The 21,456-nt window shown below is 40.4% G+C and overlaps 1 protein-coding gene and 1 long non-coding RNA gene across 2 annotated transcripts; one reads left to right on the plus strand and one right to left on the minus strand.

The window, feature by feature from the left end:
• Positions 1–385: 385 nt before the first annotated feature.
• On the minus strand, positions 386–3,894 carry LOC139642355 (uncharacterized). The gene is made up of 7 exons (XR_011695041.1): positions 3,758–3,894; positions 3,297–3,611; positions 2,809–3,129; positions 2,505–2,720; positions 2,272–2,391; positions 2,042–2,082; positions 386–1,930 (listed from the first exon to the last, which is right to left on the minus strand). It is a non-coding gene; the product is annotated as an uncharacterized lncRNA (long non-coding RNA).
• Positions 3,895–5,640: 1,746 nt separating this feature from the next.
• On the plus strand, positions 5,641–19,318 carry LOC139642354 (cytochrome P450 4B1-like). The gene is made up of 12 exons (XM_071517156.1): positions 5,641–5,929; positions 6,214–6,358; positions 6,501–6,545; positions 6,678–6,805; positions 7,039–7,163; positions 7,300–7,454; positions 7,611–7,717; positions 15,670–15,860; positions 16,023–16,156; positions 16,530–16,594; positions 17,783–17,865; positions 18,797–19,318. Exons 1-12 carry the CDS (start codon positions 5,753–5,755, stop codon positions 18,972–18,974), a joined length of 1,533 nt encoding a protein of 510 aa, XP_071373257.1. The 5' UTR covers positions 5,641–5,752; the 3' UTR covers positions 18,975–19,318.
• The last annotated feature ends 2,138 nt before the right edge of the window (positions 19,319–21,456 follow it).

The raw sequence follows: 21,456 nt of genomic DNA on the forward strand, positions 1-21,456 counted from the left end.
AAATCTTGGTGATGATGAACAAGTACTGCACGCTATTCAGTCAGGGCAAATGGCTTGTAGCCACAAAGACATCGCTGACCTATGTGCACAAGTCACCATCTAGTGGCTTGTAGGATAAATGCATCACGACTTCAGAATACATCAAGTGAGATTAGTCATGTTGGTCTAACATGTCTCACGGAAATGTCCAAAAAAAGGAATTGATCAACTCATTATTTTGTATAAGCTTTTGAAAGTAAATAGTCCCGTGTTTTGTTTTGTTTTATAATTGAGGACCGTAGCGCCATAAGAAGGGGGGGGGGGGGGGGGGGGGGGAGTAGCCAAGTCCCCCACAGCAGAATCAGGACTTTAAGGACCACCGCATCTTCCAGGCTGAAGTGAAATGGGTCTTTATACCTCAAAACACTTAAACCCTCTGGATTTAATAGGAAAAGTAACTAGCTGTTTTTGTTACCTCCTTTGGCCTCCATGTAAGATTTCTCCCACACTAGGTGTTCCTCTGGTCTATTCTGTTGTGATTTGATTAGCCTACTTTTCCACTAAGCGGAGCTGCAGAGCCTATTATCGTTTTAAACCTTTACTACAGCAATGACCTGCTCTCTCCTGTAGGTCTACTGTAATTCATTTCAGAAATAAGTAAGGCAGGCTATTACAATGAACAGGCTACGTAGGCTATTCATTATCACATAGATTTTTTTTCCAACTGACAGAGCTACGGGTTAGTTCTCTTAAAATGTTATGTTTCTTTCCATAACTACAAGCAAACTGGCCTAATTCAGTTAATCCAGTAGCCTATACGACCTTTGCCACAAAATACAGAACAGATTTCACTTACAGAATGTTTTATTAATTTGTCACCAAATGCAACATCGGATTTGATTGATTTGAAATCTGGCTGCAAACTCAGGTAGCCTACTAAGTGTACTAAATAGTAGGCTATATTAAGAAAACAATGCAAAACTGCTACTGCATCAAATTAATTTCAATACGTAGATTCATTTCAGTCATCCAGGTAGTAAGATGTCCAAAAATAAAAAATAAAAACAAAATCCACTGGAATTAAAATGAAGAATTTTGTTTCAATTCTTTTTTTTAATTTTAAATGCAATAGATTTTGTTTTTATTGTTTAACAAATCTATTCGGTTTTGATTGTCAGTCAGTGAAGTAGGCCTAGGCTAAATAAAAATGTGCATAACAATGGTAACAATGGCAGAAAACAAAAGAAAGTAACAGCATCAGGAGAAATATCAAATATCAAAAATATCAAACTTTCCAAAAAATTCTAAACATCTATAAGCTTATTTTCATTTAACTGTTCCCTGATTGAGTGCAAAAGAGAGGGAAAGTACAACCTACTTAGAAAAAGATACAGCGGGTTTATAATTCCTCGCTCTGTCAGGAACAGATTGAAATTGTTATTCTGCGATATTCAATATTCTAATATTAGCGCCCGCGGCTGTCTGTGGTGGAGAAGAAAAATTACACCGGGCCGGATTGCTTTCCGCCCCAAATCTGTCTTTACCAGCCCGCGGTCCCGACACGCGCAGACTGCTTTGAGCCACATGCAGCTGCCGATGGCCACAGAGAGCAGCCGTCCTTCCGCACAGAATCGACTGCAGTTACCCTCTAAAATGTACCCAGATTTATGTGTTTGTGTGTGTGACTATGAGTTCTAATGGAGATGTTGTTATGGTCACATGTATAAAAACACATTACATACATAGGCTACATTCATTACACGCAATTTAGTCTAATAAAGAAAAAGTCAGATTGACATTATAATAACAACATCTATCACACAATTAGACAGACATTTCTCTACACTTTTATCTCACTATACACACAATAACTTTTATTTTCAATATTGTTTGTTTTCTTGTCAAGTCCTCTGATGACAAATGACAGATAAACAACAGATTCATCTTCCACCTGTAATGACAAGTGAGAAATTGCCTGAATAAAACAACACAAGTGCTATTTCATTGCTGCAGGTATCAGATTATGTCATCGTCATCATCACCATCATCATAAAACACTTACCGTGCCATCCAGGCCACAACAAGGAAGATGGTCAGAGAAACCTTTGGAGAGATATTCAGAGAAACAGAGAGACTATCAGGGACACAGAAACCTTGACATCAACGCAAGATGTCAAACATTCACTTCGGCCTTTGACCCAACTCAGTGGTAAACAGCAGGGCCTACAGTTACTCAACAACCTAAAAATAAATAGGAAGTTTGAGCAACATGAAGAACAGAATATTTCCTACCTGCACACTTTCCTCGTCTGAGGCAAATTAAAAGTGCTATTAAAACAAGAAAAACAAGCACCGCTGAGGTTCCATATATGGCTGCTGTCAGATGTCGATGCGCTGGTCCTGTATGTGCATCTATAAACCAAATGCACTGTTTCAAGTACTGACATGTCATTTGTTTCACATGATATTGAACTGTTTAAAAAGAAAATGATCATGGGGCCAAAGAAAACACTTTTGATACCAACCTTTTGTTTTGTTTGAGGCACTTGTTGGTCCATGTGTGTTGTTAACTATACTGTATCCATCAAACTTTCTCTTTGCACTGCATTTTAATGACCCAAACGGATCATCAAGTAGTGATATAATCCATGTGCCCGTCTCCAGCTTTACTATGTGGTTTCTGGCCGCCATGTCACACGCCGCAGAACAAGTGAAAGATGAATTCTCGCTGTGGTACAGAACTGTAACGCATAACCATCAATAAACCATTAAACCATTCAATATTGTTGAAAGAAAATGTGTTTGTGGGTTAATGTGTGTTTCCCATACCTGTTAAAACACACAAGTAGATAGAAAGTAGCTTCTGACTGTGCCCACCACATCTGTTCATCCAGCAGGTATATTTCCCAGCATCTGCTCTTGTAACATTCGAGAGGTGTATAGAGTTGTTGAGAATCAGAAAGTGTCTTTCTGGTCTTATCAGGGACCCATGTGTGGAGTTCTTGACAATGCTCCTATTTGCTTCAGCACTCCTTTCACTTGCCTCAAATGTCCATTTTAAGCTAGTAAAATCACCTGGACATGCATGCGTAAAAGTGCTCCCTGCAGTAATGTAGAATGTCTTGCTGTGAATTTGTCCTGTCAGAATTTCTGAAAACAATGAAAGATAATAAGAGTGAGAAGAAGATGGGTGGGCAGTAGATTAGGAAATGAACTAAGAGAAGACAGACAGAGAACTCCCGCATAAACAGAGCAGGTTGTTATATGGTAGATTCTGTTAGGCAAGAACAAATTATGACAATTACAAAAGCACTGACCTTTCTCCAGACTGACAAATGTGGTAAATTTACTCCCACAGTTATCTTTGATGCAATATTCACACCAGTATATGCCTTGATCCTCCTTTGTAAAAGAATTGATGACCAAGGTACGATTGCGCAAAACATCCATTCTGTGCCGCAAGACATCGTGATGGTAGCACTTTCCTTGTTTGTCCTCAAAAAATATCTGGATGGGGTCACTAACTTCATCCTTTCTATAAAGCCACTTGAAAGAGTTTAAATTATGTCTGTAATGTTGACATGGTATCACAGCTTGACACCCCAGCAAGATGTGAAGGCGATGTGTTGCTGCTGAAATATCAGTTTGAGATTAATGAGATTAATGGAAAATATCAATAATATTTAGTGAAATATTATACAGTATGACAGCAGTAACCTTCACAAATAAATTGTTTAAAATACAAGGTAATACATGTAATATAGTCAGTGATACTTACTGTTTCCTGAGGTAAAAGTAGATGCATTCCAAATAATCAATAAAAAAATAAAGGCTTTTTGCATTGTGGCTAATGCAATTAATCTACGTAGAAATAAAGACAATATGGATAAAGAAGCAACCTGTCTGTAGCTATATTACTGCTTAACACAAAGAGAAGAACAGAGACTCAGTATTTTCCATCTGAGGGTTTTTAGTTGTACATGATACCCGAGTTCATAATGAAACATAGGAAGTGGTCCAACAACCGATGTAGAGGAAAACAAATGTGGCTTTTCGCCCACACGCCTTCTCTGATGATGTGGCATATAGTTTATATTTCAGTGTTGAATTAGCATTGGTGTTGTGATGCATGAATCTGTACAACAAGAGTGACATTTATCAGATATGCTGTAGATACTGTTGAGCACGTGTTGATACTCACTGCGGTTTACACCATTATGCTCTATACAGTTTATACATCTATGAGTTCATTTGTTATTTATTTGAGGGAAAGAAACTATCATCTCCGAGGTTAGGCTACATAATTTAGGCTACTTATCTGCCAAGCTCAAATGTCACTGGATTCTGTTTGATTTCAGTGACATTGTCTGAACCTACGAGAGATAGGCTGACATTAGTTTGACTGGCACTTCTGAAAACTGTGGGAGAGAGTACAAATGCAGCAACAAAATGAACCAATACAACTATTCACATGTGAAGACTTTGGTTCTAAATAAGCTTTCCATTTCTGGTAAAAAAAAAAATTACAATCACTCTCACAAAATTATAGCACAAAATATATAACTAGGGAATTTTTCAAGTGTTTTTTTTTTTCTTTTTCTCCAAACTGGATATTTGGAACTTAATTTGTAATAATTAGTTTGTGTCCTATATTATATACAGTATATTACATTTACCATTGCTTACACATGCATGGTCTTTGAACGGTATTATTCTAATCGTGTTTTAAGATGCATTTGTAGTTATCAAATTGTAAAGGTCTTCTTATCAAGTTCAAAGATTGTTAAAATGTAATTCGGCATATGGCGGACACTGTTAGCGAGAGCGACCTGCAGAAGTTGCAGCAATGGAGAAACTCACAACATGAATCAGATGTGAATGACATGTGAATGAATAACAAGCGTTTCCTGACTTCCTCCAGCAGGCTTGCAGTGTAATGCTGCCTTCAAGTGCTCCTCGAAAGCTTCGACTTCCAACCGTCCAAGTTGTAAATGCGTCGCGCATTTAGGCCTAGTTGCTTTTGGTCAGTAGGCTAATAATAACAAAATTGAACCCTGTAACAAAAGTATGTTTTTTGTGGCTGTTGTTTTATTTTAGAAATCAAGCTTCACTTCGCTACTTCATCTTGTTTCAGCAAAATTATGAGAGAAAAATCTGGATCAGTTAATGTTTTAAATCATTCATTAGCCAAACGTTGTTGTGTATCTGTTCTGCTAGACTTGTTTAATGTAGGTCTTGTAGCAATATAAAGACAGTCTAAACAGTATTTGCTTTTGTCTTTTCAACAGGGCAACGCATTAGGATTTACAAAATGTTTGACAGCCAAAAGTTAGAGCAAAAATAGACTAGACTAAAAACTAATTCATTTCACACGATGGCAAACAATATCGTAATATAGGCTATGCATCTTTTATCATCAATTGTTGACATGGATTTCATGCTCTCCGCCGACTTAACATCACATCTTGGTAATTTATCATCGAAAATTCCCATTTTCCCAGTCCGTTCAGCCCAAAGTTTTGATGTTTCCGGCAGCACTTTAAGTCAGCATTTGATACACCGGCCTGTGGAAAACACTCCACCCACCGTACACAAGTACAGGCCACCGACCTACGTCATACCCTCTTCATCGGGGTTCGGCATCTCTTAGTTTTACCTCCAAGGAGGCTATGTGCAAAGAATACAAAGAGCGCGTTCAATAGCCTAACCTACTCTGCAGAGTCAGGTTGAATATTATAATACGTCTAATCGGAATGCAATTAATTGAATTGTCATGAAAGCGACATCGTTTCCCTTGGATTTGCCTGGCATGCACTTGTTCGCACTAGTATGCTTAGTTGCCGTTGTCTTTAAATTAACTGCCCTGATTATCAAAAAAAGACAATGGCTTCGAAATCTTGAACCATTTCCAGGACCACCAGGACACTGGCTGTTGGGAAATGTCCAGGAGGTAATTAAATACAATGCATACAAATACAAATGCCTGCGGCGCTATGTTTTACTGTATTTCTTGTGTCAAGTCGTGGAGTGCTTTTGGGGAAAATACATTACTGATGAGTGAAATCAAAGAAAGACCCCATATGGAAATAAGATGCACTTTTAGTCGTTTAGGCAAACATATCACTCCTCCCTTCCCCTAGTGATTTAAGTAATAAATCACGTGTAGAGCATGCAGAAAGAGTCGAGGGGTTCAGTTGAGGTTTTCAGTTGTAAGTTTTCTCTTTTCTCTTACAGTTTAAACAAGATGGGACAGATTTGGACAAATTGGTGGAATGGGGAGAGCAATACCCGTTGGCTTTTCCATTGTGGTTTGGGCCTTTTGTTTCAGTCCTCAACATTCACCACCCAGATTATGTGAAAACCCTACTGGCATCAACAGGTGGGTGTGGGTGTGGATTGTTTTGAACTTGAAACACTACCTATATTATAATATATCAGTTCATTCAGTGTTTCACATGAAATGCCTTATACATATTTTATAACGAATGGCCATTCTGTGGCCATTTTTTGTTTCTCAACAGAGCCAAAAGATGATTTTGGATATAGATTTCTTACACCATGGATTGGTAAGACTACATTGCCTTTTTCATCCAGTATATATCTGCACAGCCAATTAGGGAATTGCTTATTTTGCGCCTATCTATCTATCTATCTATCTATCTATCTATCTATCTATCTATCTATATTTCTCACTTTAGGAGATGGTTTGCTGGTGTCAAAAGGCCAGAAGTGGTTTCGCCACAGAAGGCTCCTGACCCCAGGTTTCCATTATGATGTTTTGAAGCCATATGTAAAACTGATGTCGGATTCTGCAAAAACTATGTTGGTATGTTCATGACAATATATACTGTTATACACTTAATAATAATAGTTAATACAAATTACAAGACATAAAAGTATATTAATGATGATGAAATTATGATTACAGGCTAACTAGATGACATGTATTTGTGAACAGAGTTGGTTGAGTAAATCAGTGTGTGGGAGTAGAGATATTTGTGGAATTTGTTTTGTCCAGCTCCTGCAGAGAGATCACATCTGTTTTCCCACTATTTCCAGGACAAATGGGAGGGTTATGCAAAAAACAATGTGTCATTTGAATTATTTGAATATGTGAGCCTCATGACACTGGACAGCATCATGAAGTGTGCCTTCAGCTGCAACAGCAATTGTCAGAACGAGGGGTCAGTCATTATTGTTATGGGACCGTTTTGCCACAGTTCCTAATTTTAATTTTATCTTCTGAAGTTGTTTCTTGCTTCATCTGTGTAAATTGTAGCTGAAGGGAATTAAGCTTTTAATGCTATGTTTTCATTTCAGTGGAACAAATGCATACATCAAAGCAGTGTATGAGCTCAGTAATATGGTTAACCTGCGGTTCAGGACCTTTCCGTACCACAGCGATATCATTTTCCATCTCAGCCCACATGGTTTCAGATATAGGAAGGCAACCAGGGTGGCTCACAGTCATACAGGTAAGTTCTGAATGTGTAATGGCAATTTGATAGATGACAATCTGAGCTATCTTGAAATGTCAGTTACTCTGACCTCCTTACAGGGCACTGTCAGCCAATAAGTGAGCCTGTAATAACCATGTATCTAATACTCTCCCATGATGTGTTTCTTGGTAGAGGAAGTCGTAAGAAAGAGGAAAGAAGCACTAAAGGAAGAGAAGGAGCTGGACCGAATACAAGCCAAGAGAAACTTGGACTTTCTGGACATCCTTCTCTGCGCAAAGGTATGTTATGTCATCAGAATCCCAATCCATTGATTTCACAATATTATTTTGACATTCACCCAATGTAATGATATTAGGGAGGAACCACTAGCCATTATATCTTTGTCTATTCAGTTAGAAGCATATTACTATTAGGTAACCATGTAAGCCCACCTTGTGTTACTCTACAGTGCTTTTTTAAATTACAATGTCATGTTGTGGGATCGGATGTCCAACAGAGAAGAAAAGAGCAGTGTTGGCGCACAAGCACACTTTATTAACTCTATTGCAAACGGGCCACCACAATGCACCATCTCTGACTGCTCTCAAGAGAACATAAGTCAACTTAGCCGGTGCCCAGTCTCTGCTAGACAGCTACTCTCTGCCTCCCTACTGACGCTCAACCCCCGTCACATACCCCCCACTGCCCAATTTAGGCCAGGGAGCCAACTGCCACTCATTGTGTGACCACAAACTGTCCTTGCCGCTTGGCGAGCAATTTGGAGCTGGAAGTGGGGAGCAATACAAGCACTTTATCTCTCTGTGACAATTGTCTCAGCTGGGTACCTTTGTTGTACAGGCACTATTGACGTTCCTGCACTCAGAGCAAATTCTTGCTTGGTAATTCTTAAAGTGCATGAAATTCTGCTCGCAGGTCCAGGACCTTTTGTACTTTGGTTTTTACTGGTGCTTGGATCATCCTCCACGCTTTCTTCAACCAGGTCCAAGACACCCCTAGGTGTCCTGTCAAACAGCAGTTCAAAGGGAAAAAATCTGTGGAGACCTGTGGAACCTCAAGTTCAAGTTCAAGTTTGTTTATTTATATAGCCCTTTATCACAAGCATGTCTCAGAGGACTTTACAGAGAATGTGTCTAGCTAGATCTAACAAAAACAATCAATGGTGAACAAAATTATATAGGACAAGCATAGCGAAAAACACAGGGTAGGCAAGAGCAGATTTTATCAAGACAAACAATCTACCTATTTTTACATAGCCTAACCTACCCGGCACCCCCAGCCTTACACCCTAATGCACACAAGGAAAAACTCCCAAGAGAAACCTTAATAGGAATACTTGGAAGAAACCTTGGGCGGGCTGAGGCAAATAGGGATCCCCCCCCCCCGGGACGGCTTAGCGTTCAATAGATGCCGGGCAAAACATTGACAGAGTCATGGGCAACAATAATGACAAGAGAAAACAAAGGGAGACAAAAAGAAGGAGAGGCAGCATGCGGCGATGAGAAGGGGCTGAGATCAGCTCTAAAAATTCAGTGAAACGAGGGCAGCAGTCGTAATTCAGCATCCAGGTAGGAACAGCGGCAGGGAAGAGCAAGGCCAGCACTGACGACGAAGAGTCAGGGCAGCACCCGTCCCTTCCAGGTAGAACACTGCACTGGAGTCAGAGAAGAGGAGAGAGAAGAACCCGCGTACACACACACAACATAACCAGACACACACACACACGTACAGAGGAAGGGAAGAAAACAGCTGCGCACAGAACACACAGGGTCAGAGACATGATAGGTGGGAGCAGCATCAGGGATGGGACCGAGGCCGGCACCGACGATCACTGCACTGCACCGGAGTCTGAAAAGGGGAGAGAGGAAGGGGAGAAAACAACAGCAAACGAACACACAGGAGACACATTGGGTGGGAGCAGGACCAAGGCCGGCGCCGACGACCGCCAGGCCGGAGCAACACCGGTCCACTGGCAGGTGGAACACTGGACCGGAGTCTGGGGAAGGGGAGAGAAGACAGCTGCACACAGAACACACAGAGTCAGAGCACGGCGGGTGGGAGCAGCAGCAGGGATGGGACTAAGGCAAGCACTGGAGTCTGAGAAAGGGGGGAGAGACAGGTGCACACAAAGACAACAAACACACGGAGAGAGAAACATCCAGGTGGGAGCAGCATCAGGGATGGGACTAAGGCCAGCACCGATGACCATCAGAGCCGGGGCGGTACCCGTCTGCTGACAGCTAGAAGACTGCACGGGAATCTGAGAAAGGGTGGAGAAAACCAGCCGCACACACACACACACACACACACACACACAGAGCTGTGCAGAAGCAGCACAAAACCCAGACGTATTCGGGCACAGACACGCTCGTACAGACATCAGATAGAAAGTGATTAGACACTATGGCCCTCATTTATCAATCTAACGTAGAAACCAGTGCAGATCCGAGCGCAGAAATCATCTTACGACAGGGTTCACGTGTGATTCATGAAACGTTCGTATCTCGCCAATCACAGTGTAAGAATGATCGGGCGTTGATAAATGTGGAGGCTGAAAACAATCTTCATTTAAATATCACACCCCTAAATATTCTCGGTTTAGAGGCCTCGCCCCCAGAGTTTAGGACATGGAGATGTGTAATACGTCCAAGAAGAGAAACTTCTCCGACCTCTAACGTTGCAAGTCCAATTGAACCAATTAGTTCTATTTGGCAGCCTGAAAAGTGACATCAAAGGAAGTTGGAAAAATGCAGTATGGAAAGAAATCACTGCTGCGGCCACCAGCGTCAACAATCGAACTCCAGCTGAGGTTTGAATATTTAATTTATACATCCGTGATATGTATAGCCTATATATATATATATATATATGTAATAGTAGCCTAATATAATAGCTTGTATGGCAATTCTGTACATTTAGGTGAAGAAAAAATGGTCAGACCTCAAACAAGTAGGCTATCTCAAAATGAAAGAGAAATTAATCTTACACCAGAAAACTGTTAACCCCGTTAATTGCAAACAATTTGAAAATACCTATTTATGTTAGGGATAGGCTATATGACTCATAGCCGATGTAGGCCTTTTATGTAGGGTTTTTTTCTAGGTTTTGAGTCTAGATTTGAAGATTTTGGCAGAATTAGCTTCCCTGACTGTAAGAGGTAGCTGGTTCCAGAGATAGGGAGCTCGGTAGGAGAACGCTCTACTGCCTGCTGATTTTTTCTTCATTCTAGGGACAGTAAGGTAGCCAGCAACCTGCAATCGGAGGGCACGAGGGGGAATATAAGGGATGATGAGGTTGGATAGATATGATGGTGCAAGCCCATGTAACAATTTATAAGCTAACAGAAGCACCTTAAAGTCAGATCTGGCTTGAATTGGGAGCCAGTGAAGGGAGGTTAGGAGTAATGTGGTCAAATTTTCTAGTTCTGGTTAGTATTCTGGCGGCAGCATTTTGCACAAGTTGTAGTTTTTTAATACTGCAGTTAGGTAGGCCAGAGACATTACAATAATCAAGTCTTGATGAAACAAAAGCGTGTATTAAGGTTTCAGCATCCACTGTATTTAGCAGGGAGCGAATTTTCGAGATATTGCGAAGGTGGAAAAATGCTCTTAGTGATTTCCTTAATGTGAGCATCGAATGAGAGAGCTGAGTCGAAAGTAACGCCAAGGTTTTTAACTGTGGGACTCTGGGTAATTAAGCAATCCCCAAAGTTTAGATTAAGGTGTGCAACAAGAGGCAGTTGGGTTTTTGGGCCAACAACTAGCATCTCAGTTTTGTTGGCATTTAGTCGCAAGAGGTTTTGTGACATCCAATTTGTGACAGCGATTAGGCATAATTCTAGGTTTGTAAGTTGTGAACGGTTGTCAGGTCTAATTGGTATGTAGATTTGAGTATCGTCTGCGTAACAGTGAAATTTAATACCATAGCTGCGGAAAATTATACCAAGAGGTAGCATGTAAATGGAGAAAAGCAAAAGCCCCAGCACAGAGCCCTGCGGTACGCCAAAGTTAACTTTAGAGTATTCAGATATAGTTTTTTTATGTGAGACACAATGTATTCTATCAGATAGGTAGGAATTTAGCCAGGAAAGCGCAGAGTTGCGGATGCCAACGTAGCTCGCTAGGCGGTTTAAGAGAATATTATGATCGACTGTATCGAATGGCGCACTCAAATCAAGTAGGATAAGAACAGAAGAAGAGTCGGAATCTGAGGCAAGGAGTAGGTCGTTTACCACTTTTGTGAGAGCAGTCTCAGTGCTATGGAGAGACCTAAAGCCAGATTGAGAGGGTGCGAAAAGACTATTACACGAGAGGTAGACAGTTAGTTGGGTAGAAACTATTCTTTCCAAGACTTTAGAGAAGAAGGGGAGATTGAAGATTGGTCTAAAGTTATTAAGAACATCAGGATCAAGGTTAGATTTTTTGAGCAGAGGTTTTCAGCCGTTTGAAAGCAGAGGTTTCAAACAGCTGATTTAAAGGAGGAGGGCACAACGCCAGAGGAGAGAGAGGTGTAAATGATGTTGAGTAGGGAGGGGCCTAATATTGGGAGAAGTTCCTTAACCAATTTAGCGGGAAGAGGGTCAGATAGGCTGGTTGTGGATTTAGAGAAAACTACTAATTTAGAGAAGCTGTCTAAGGAGACAGTCTCAAATTGCGAGAGCACGGTGGTGGTCTCTATTGCACCTAATGCACGATTATGTTACAGCCGTGGCCGTGCCCACAGAAGATTCCCTAGTGTTTCTCTGTGTTCCCAGTGCTCCCCAGTCTGTCTCTCTTGCTGTCTATGTTTTGTTTGTGTGTATTAGAGAAATTTATTATATCAGGATACACCTTGAGATGTACGCCTTGAGATGTATCATCTCGTTTTCAAGGGGGTCCCAAAAAAATACTCACAAAACAAATGGAAAACACAAGACACAATAATATATAACACAACAATGACAAAACAAACAACAAAACAAGCGACAAACTAAATAACAAAAGAAAGAAAGAAAAAAAAAAGAAGTTACAACCATAGACTAGACACAATCAGTAAAAAAGAAAAGGATCACTCTATAAATAAAGGAAATAAAGGAACAGTGATGGCATTACTGAAAACATAGGCAATCTGTTTTAAGATGAGAAAACAAAACATTTTTAAATAAGCGAAATGATGACAGAGAACAGATATTTACAGGTAACTTATTCCAATCAGAAGGAGCCCGAAACATAAAAGCTTTTTTGCCAACTTCCTTAGATACAAAGGGGACTATAAAGAGGATCTGATCTTAGTGAATAATTTGAAGTATAAGGAACAAAAAATTTCAACCACAGTGGTAGTTACGGTTCTAGGCCAAATCTAGAACTTCTAGCGACTTTGTCCCTTCGTGTTTCCTGTGACTAAGCAGCCTTTCTTGTATCCCAGGACCATCACTCGCCTGCCTGTCCTCCTGCCTGTCTCCCTGCCTGCTTGCTAGCAACCTCAAAGCCTCCAAGCTACACGTGCCTGCCACGCTTCCCCTCATCCCACACTCATCACTCCTCCTCACCATCACTCCCCCTTGTAGCCACCGGATTCCCTTCCCTGCCATCAGCCAGATCCTCCCTTACAATAAAACATTTCCTTACCAACACCACCCTGTCTGTGTCCTGCGTTTGGGTCCCACCTGTGTTCATAACAGATTAGGAGAGGGATCAACACCCTCGGTGGGTAAAGAATTGCTAATTTGCAGTAAATGGAGAGCTCACTATTGGGGAGGGTTTGCGAGTAAGTTTTGCTACCGTGTCAAATAGAAACTTCAGGATATCTTTATTAGTGTTAATAAGATCTTAGAAGTAGGAGGCCCTAGCAGCGGAGAGCATACGCTTGTAATTCATTAGGCTATCGGTCCATGCTAGCCGAAAGACCTCAAGTTTGGATGAACACCATTTGTATTCCAGCTTTCTACACGCCTGTTTTTGTGCACGAGTTTCGTCAGTAAACCAGGGCGACCATTTCTTTAGACGGCGGGGAGTAGGGGCGCAACAGAGTCAAGCGAGTCAAGTAGAATAGAGTTAAAGTTATCCGTGAACTCGTCAAGGGAGCCAATTCGTTCTGGGAGAGAGGCAAGAGTTTTTGGTAGGAGATCAACGAGTTTTGTAGTCGTGGAAGTATCAATACGGCGGATGCTGTAGGTATCAACTAGATTTGAATGCCGACAGGGCAGAACAATTTGAAATTTAATGAGATAATGATCTGATAATGCCAGTGGATATGGCAAAACTACTAAATCTGAAACGGAAATTCTGTAATAAAGGAGAGCAACAACAAACTTGTCTTTCTGGCTTTTATTTTAGCATTTGCCAATGGGCTCAAGCATACAGAGAGCAAAGGTCCCCACAGCAATGAGCAATGATCTGCTCTCAGCACAGTATATTTATACACCTCAGTGAGCCTGTAACGAAGGAACTGCTACAAAGTATAATCTCCTCCAGTCGTGTCGTCTGTCTATTTACGCCTCAGACAGTCAAACAGTTACACCTACACCCCAATCACAGCTTCCTCCTATCCCTTATCTCTAGACAGCAGACAAGCTGAACGCTTGGGGAGCGGTGATCTCGTTCAAACTGGTTCTGCTCATGCGGACATGACGTGACCTGTCGTGGCCTTGTGGCCTTGTCACACAAGTGATTATACAGACAGTAGTTGTAGTACAGACAGTAGTAGTAGTAGTTTTCCACTCTTACAGTACAGTACACAGTCTAAGTTGTATTTTTCCAGCACATAGGACCAGATCAACCAGGCATTTATCCCAATCCTCAACAATGACCCTCCCAATCTTACGGATCATTGTCTTCAAGGTTTTGTTAAGCCACTCCACCAGACTGTTGGTCTGGCGGAGTGCATGCTGGTTCAAATTGGCTGAATGCCCAACAACCTGTAGAGTTCAGGAAGTGCCTGTGGCAGAAATGATGTGCACTTCAGTCTAATAGCCCGATGAGGTCCATGCGAATTGTTTTGAAGGGGGACCTCCATCAAAGAAACAGGGTGCAGTGGCACTGTTGGTGTGGCAACGGGGGTTAATCAGCTGACATTCATGGCAGGCGGTGTACCACTTACGCACATCTTCGTAAATGCCCGGCCAATAAAATTTTGCCACGAGCTGATGCGTCAGGGCACTCCAGCTGACCATCAATTTTTATCACTTGGTCGAAGGCACAGGGTTTCGTCTTGGAACTGTTCAAGCACAGTGCCCACATTTCACTTCCCTACCTGTTGTAAATACTTCACTGCACATTTTCTATCAAATTGGGGAACCCAATTCAATTTGTGCTTAATGTGAGGGGATGCCTATGGCAGGAAGTAACCGCAGCCTTGACTTGCTTTTTCCTGTGAAGCTAATTTCCACTGGCACCACAGGGTAATCATGAATGTTCCCATGCACATACTAAACAGCCATCTAAGACGCCTCTACCAATGGCCCATGTTGAATCAAGCTCTGATGGATCATCACAGTCCTTTTGCATGTGGTCAGAATGCCTGCACTGCTGGGGCCCCATGTGGGTCCGGCGCAGCAACCACTGAGACTGGCACCTGTGGGGTAGAGGGGAAAGGAGCATTAGTTCAGAGAGTTGGCTGGAGAGGGACCCTGCCTGAGGGGGTTGAAGATGGGGTGGCAGGGGTCTCAAACTCAGGAGTGCCGTGGGTCGCACGATTGGGGCGCGGTTGTCTCCCAGTGCCAGGTGTCACCAGAGGCTTCATGCACAGGTGATCTAGCCCAATGCAGTAACTGGCCACCACTTTCACAAAAATTGCAGGGTTGGATGGACAACAGAGAGGACAAGAGCAGCGTTGGCGTACAAGCACACTTTATTAACCTTATTAACTCTAACAGGCCACCTCAAAGTGCTGTCTCTGATGGCTCTCAAGAGAACATAACTAAATTTAGTCAGTGCTCAGTCTCTGCTAGACAACAGTCTTTAGACTTTTCAGTCCAATGTACTTGTCACTGCTAGTCCCAGTCTTACTGCAAGCGAGATAGCATACTATTAATTGGGCTTGTATACGGCAGATATGCGCCCCTGGTCGGCTGAGCCACTCCTACCTCTCCATCTCCCTAATGATGCTCAACCCTGCCCTTATTATATTGGTGTTCATTTATCATTGTATGTATGTAAAACACTTGGCAAATAAAGTTTATTATTATCACTTTAACAAATAGTACATCAGGTTTTTGATTATTATCTTATCTTTTTGCACTTTATCCCTACTTCAGGATGAGAAGCAGCAGGGTCTGTCAGATGAGGATATACGAGCGGAAGTGGACACCTTCATGTTTGAGGGCCATGACACCACAGCCAGTGGCATCTCTTTCACCCTCTACTGTCTAGCCTGCAACCCAGAACACCAGCAGATCTGCAGGGATGAGATCATCCAAGCCCTGGATGGCAAGGACACCATGGAGTGGTAGGCCACTGCATTCAAATTAATGCCATACTGTAGAAGTCAGTGACAATCTGTGCATGTCCTGGGTGAGCTAACAATAGGTGCACTAGGCCTACATTTGTTTAGAATTTTGATCAATTTGCTTGCCAATACTGATATGATGTATATGTATTTTGTTTTTAGGGGGGATCTCAGCAAAATTCCATATACCACAATGTGCATTAAAGAATCCCTCCGTATTTACCCTCCTGTACCAGGAATATCTCGAAAAATAACCAAACCCATGACATTCTTTGATGGAAGGACTGTGCCTGCAGGTCATTGGTGTTTTTGTGTCTAATTAAAAAGTGATGAACTGAATACTGAATATATCTCAGTTACTATTTGCTAGGGCCTTTGTCATAAGATAACCATTAGATAGATTAGACTGATTTTACAATGGCTGCCTTCATAACCTTTACCCTACCTGTTACAGTTAAATCATTAACTATTGGTTTTGTCTCTGTAAGTGCTCCCTTTGAACAACCACTAGCAATGGTTTTGCAATATGCATATTTTGTCATAAGCTATGTTATAATTTAACTAGCACAACATATTGAGGCTATGGCCTGTTTGCACAGTTGCATCCATTCATAATCCATTGTTTGTATGCAAAACATAATATTCTCTAAATAATTTTCCTTTTTGTAGGTTGTCTTGTTGGAACCAGTGTGTTTGGGATTCATATGAATGCAACTGTCTGGGAGAACCCTTGTGTAAGTGAACCCTTAGTGGGTAGAAGAGGGCTTGTCACTGGAGGGTGTTGATTCCAATCTTGGCAAATCTCTCTCACCTCCCCGAATAACTACTATTGAGGTGCCAATCAGCAGGGCACTTAAAGGAAAAATCCACCCTAAAACACTTTAACACTGTTGGTAAACAGCTATTGGCAATGTGCTTTGTATTTCTGGGCCCATTTCTTTTGTTTGGTGGTGTATTTTTCTAATTCTTGCTGGTCAAATGTGGACAGTGTCATGTCATGTTGAGATATTTCCAGTACAGCTACAGTGGAGTTTGATATGATTGATGATATTTAACAGTGTAAGAGTATCCGAGGGTGGATTCTTCCTTTAACCTCCAGTTGTTTCAGTGGAGCTCAGTGGCCAGCTGTAGGAGACTGTTGTTGCACTGGCCAGCTCCCAGGTGTGAGTGTGTCGTAACTTAAACCTTTAGCAACCCTCCCTGGATAAATAAAGATTCGAAAATGTAAACATGATTTCATAAATTATTTAAAACTGTTCTGGTTCTGTCTGGCAATTATATATATAACGACACAGACGACAGTAAACTATGATACCCCATTGCAGAATATTCTTTGGGGTTTTTTTAACCTTTATTTAACCAAATAAGTCAGATGAGAACCAATTCTCATTTACCATGACGACCTGGCCAAGAGGCAAAAGCAGAAGGCAAGTCGGTGCAAGACATTAACACATAAATACAGCAAGTACATAACAACATTAGTCAAATTTAAGACATCACAATATATACAGTGTATACAACAACAAAATTCTATGTACTATGGATCAGAAGAAGCAAATTCAAAAGCAGGTGCACTGCAGTGATCAGAAACTATCACTTGTAATGAATTATTAAAGGAGGGTAACGGAATGAAGGTGTGGAGTTTTAGCATCTTTTGCAACTCATTCCAGTCACTAGGAGCAGCAAACTGGAATGAGTGACGGCCAAAGGAGGTGCGGACTTTAGGAATGACCATAATAATGAATTTGCCAGAACGTAAATTGCGGTTACTGATGGATATATTGAGTAGTGAGCGGAGGTATGGGGCGGGGGTTTGCCAGTGATAGTTTTATAAATGAACTGATACCAGTGGATTTGTCGATATTAAGAGCACACTGACATCTGTTTTTTTGCTGTTTTTTATCTTCTTCTATCCCTCAAAGGTCTTTGACCCACTCCGTTTCCTGCCAGAGAATGCTTCAAACAGGTCACCGCATGCCTTTGTGCCTTTCTCTGCTGGCCCCAGGTTTGTCCACACCTGACACCATGTGCCTCAACCACTATTTTAGAGAACCAGACAGTCAGGTTCTCACATTACAGCTATTCACTGTCAACATAACAATAAAAAAGCTGTTAGGTTTTATGAGGGATTAGCAAACAATAAACAGGTTGAACTCTGCGTAACCTAAGCTTGATTCACATGAATAAGCAATCAACATACCAACTGACTACCAATTAACATTACTTATTTTAGTCCTCTAATTAGGAAATTAGGCCTCAAAGGTATATAATTATGTGGAATATTCTTTTGTCCTAAACGTATCATTGCATGTATTTTGAGAAGGTTTAATAATTTGTTTTGCTTCATTACCTTCCTACTTAACTGAATGCAAATAAATATCTGCTAATCGAGATGTCTGGATCCCACTAACAGCACCAGTATCTTAATATTTTATTTTATTTCACGTTTCCAGCCTTTTTTGCATTTCCTCAAATGTATCTCCATATGAATTCACAACTGTTTAAATGTTTAAAAGAGGACAAGTAAACAGGAATGTGAGTTGTCAGTCCATCGCCATGCTCCCAAGCCAAGCTTTCAACAGTGGGATGGACAAGTGTACCAATTTTTTCTCTCTACAAAAAAAAAAATAGTAGGTAGAAAAAAAAATGCAAGAATTGAATGTATATCCCAATCTCATGTCATTCCACATTCAAAATAATAAGAGGATTCAAGTCAAGTCAAACTGGATTGCTTCGGCCTGAAAGTAATCCAGTTTTTTTGCTTTTCAGCTAAATGAGGGAATATGACAAAGAATACATGTCTGCTGCATGTATCTAACACTAACTCACATGATAACATATGCTATTGCTGTCCTCTCATATTATTGTTCAAAAGCACTTAATTACTCCTGATGTTCTTCACATTGCTATTACCTTTACTTTTTTTCCTCCCTTAGGAACTGCATTGGTCAGACCTTTGCCATGAATGAGATGAAAGTGGTGATAGCCGAGACACTGAGGAGATATCAGCTGATAGAGGACCCCACTAGGAAACCCAAGATAATTCCTAGACTGGTACTTCGCTCACTCAACGGCATCCACATCAAGATCAAACCTGTGGACCAGCAACAATAAAGGGAAAGAGCTGGAGAAAATTCAGCCAATCAAGCAAATGTACTATTCCAGTTGTGCTTCATCATCAGCAAAGCATTTGGGAAATTGAAATATTCTAACATATCATGTTAATATGACATTACATGGACACAGAATAGATGTATTTTATGTAGTAATTGAATATGATTATCTTTGGGGAAATTAGTTTTCAGTAATTATTTGCACAAAAAAAGAAATTGCAACTAATATTTTGCCTAAATAACTAATTATTGTTTGACATTTAAATTCTATAGTAATTTCCTCACACTGTAACTACTGTAACTGTTTTTTGAACATTTGTACACTCATTGTGAAATAAGAATAGAATTTATATTGTGGTAGGACTATGTTTGAACTACATTTCAAATAAATATAAAGTAAAATGTTTTTTTGGTTGGCATACAGTTAACATTTTCCTCAATTTCTTTGTAAATACATTATTTCAGACAAGATAAATGATTGCATATATAAACATAAAAACATAACATCAGTCATGGTAATGATGAAAGCAAATATCCCGTTATATAATCAATTATTCGTCAGCCCTCCAAATCAGTTTTCCAAAAACCCAGTTCCTGGAAACCTTATATGTTAATTGTTTACACAGTGAAGCAGCTTGTCAAAATGCATGTGTGAAGTACATGCAGGTCACTATAAAGAGAGGGAATGGATGATAGTACCTATTCAATAGATACTGAAAAAGTACATGGATGCTACCAATATCACACAATATGCACAGGAAACTGCTGCACCTTTTATTACATCAGTGATTTTCAGTCCTGGGACCAGTTGCATGAAGATAGACCTATTCTTAGTCTTAAATGCCTTAAAGTCAAATTTGCTATAGACTCTAATATTCTGTTCCTACTAATTTGTGTTTGCTGTAGATCTCTAACAGGTTGTTTCTGTCTCTACAGACTCTCGCTCTTCTTCAGGTTCTTTTCCAAAAAACATACTTGCCATCTTTTATGAAATAGCTTCAGTATTTTAACTTCCCACTCTGACAGCCGACTTGTTGCCATAACAACAAAGTTCTTGACTCATGATTAGCCAGGGGGAAATGTGACTAACTTTCCTACCTCAAAATAAGTCTGTCGTAATATGTAACAGACAGTCTTAATTAGTCTAGTCCAACCTGAGAATCTAAGACCAGTCTAAGGCTTAAACTACTTTTAAAGTAGCTTTATGCAACTGGTCCGAGCATGGATTAATACATGAAAGAATTTTCTGCCTCTTTTTGCCTTATTGATGTTTAGTAGATTTCAGTCCTTTTATTTCTCTTGCTACCAATATGTAGACATTAAAGTTTACTCCCACTGTGTGAAGAGTCACAGTACTCCACTCATGAGAGTGGTTTCTGATGCCTGTGCCATAAAAATGACAAGACTTACTCTGTGAATGAGTAGCACTTTTGAACCAGGCTCAACGTGAGTCCCTGTAATATGTCTGGTCAATGTTTACCTCTAGAATAATGTATTGTACTATGCAATGTGTTCTCAACACTCAGGATCACACTTAATTCCCAACCTATGTTGCAATATTATTTGCAACATAGGTTAAAATATTTTAAGATTAACTTTACCCGAACCACTGTAATCAAGCGATTTGTTCCAAGTGTCTGTATTTGACCTAATAGTGGAAAAGACTTTTCATCAGATATAAATTTATAACACAGGCAGAATAGCTCTTATTTAACCAGTTCTGAACACATAGAAGAAAAAAAAAGAGTCAAAATTCCTTTTTTTTTTATTATTTACAGTCTATGATTACAAAATCCACACACACCCAAAGGGAGGACAAAATGTTGGGGCATGTCAGTACAAAGTTTGGTTTTGGATATCATAGCGTATGCAAGTTTAAACCTGTTCTGTTACCCTCATACATTTCACAGAAAGGAGTAGCCCACATACACCAATAAAACAGTGTTACAGCAAATCAATACGTTTTTGACATTGGCCTACTACTGTATATTTTGTATTTTGTGTATCAGGAAACAGTTGCTATGTCTGAATTATGTTCAGTACATACACAATCCTAACAGTATGTAAACTGTACTGTAGCATGTGAAAAAGATGCTACATTACTATGTCACCGTACTAAAGTCAAACCTTACTGAAACCCAAAGGCTGATGCATGGCCAAACATCATGTTGTTGTGTGATTGGTTCATTTTACCAACATGTCATTTTACAGCAAAATTGGTATTTTTTTTACTCACTTCACTACATTGTTGTTACTATTTTGGAAATTGTCCAATTGATCAAACCTGTAAAAACAATAAAACATCCTGGTATTTTCAACATACTGATGGTGGACAAATATTGCAAACCACACCATTTTAAATTAATTATGCTGAAACAGCCTTGCGATGAACAAGTACTGCACACCATTCAGACAGGGCAAATGGCTTGTATCCACAGAGAAATCTCGGACCAATGTGCACAAGTCACCATCTAGTGGCTTGT

This window comes from Centroberyx affinis, unplaced genomic scaffold (assembly GCF_046629955.1).
Source record: "Centroberyx affinis isolate AG114_WGS23_722 - 3 ecotype Tasmania unplaced genomic scaffold, CSIRO-AGI_Caff_v1 ptg000469l_1, whole genome shotgun sequence".
Taxonomy (NCBI): domain Eukaryota; kingdom Metazoa; phylum Chordata; class Actinopteri; order Beryciformes; family Berycidae; genus Centroberyx; species Centroberyx affinis.

What these genes read in the sequence shown, in the direction of transcription:
- LOC139642354 (XM_071517156.1), top strand. Translation starts at nt 5,753, where the DNA reads ATGAAAGCGACATCGTTTCCCTTGGATTTGCCTGGCATGCACTTGTTC. An exon ending in ATTTCTTACACCATGGATTG is followed by an intron (nt 6,546 to 6,677) that starts GTAAGACTACAT and finishes TTCTCACTTTAG; the next exon opens with GAGATGGTTTGCTGGTGTCA. An exon ending in CCTTTCTCTGCTGGCCCCAG is followed by an intron (nt 17,866 to 18,796) that starts GTTTGTCCACAC and finishes TTCCTCCCTTAG; the next exon opens with GAACTGCATTGGTCAGACCT.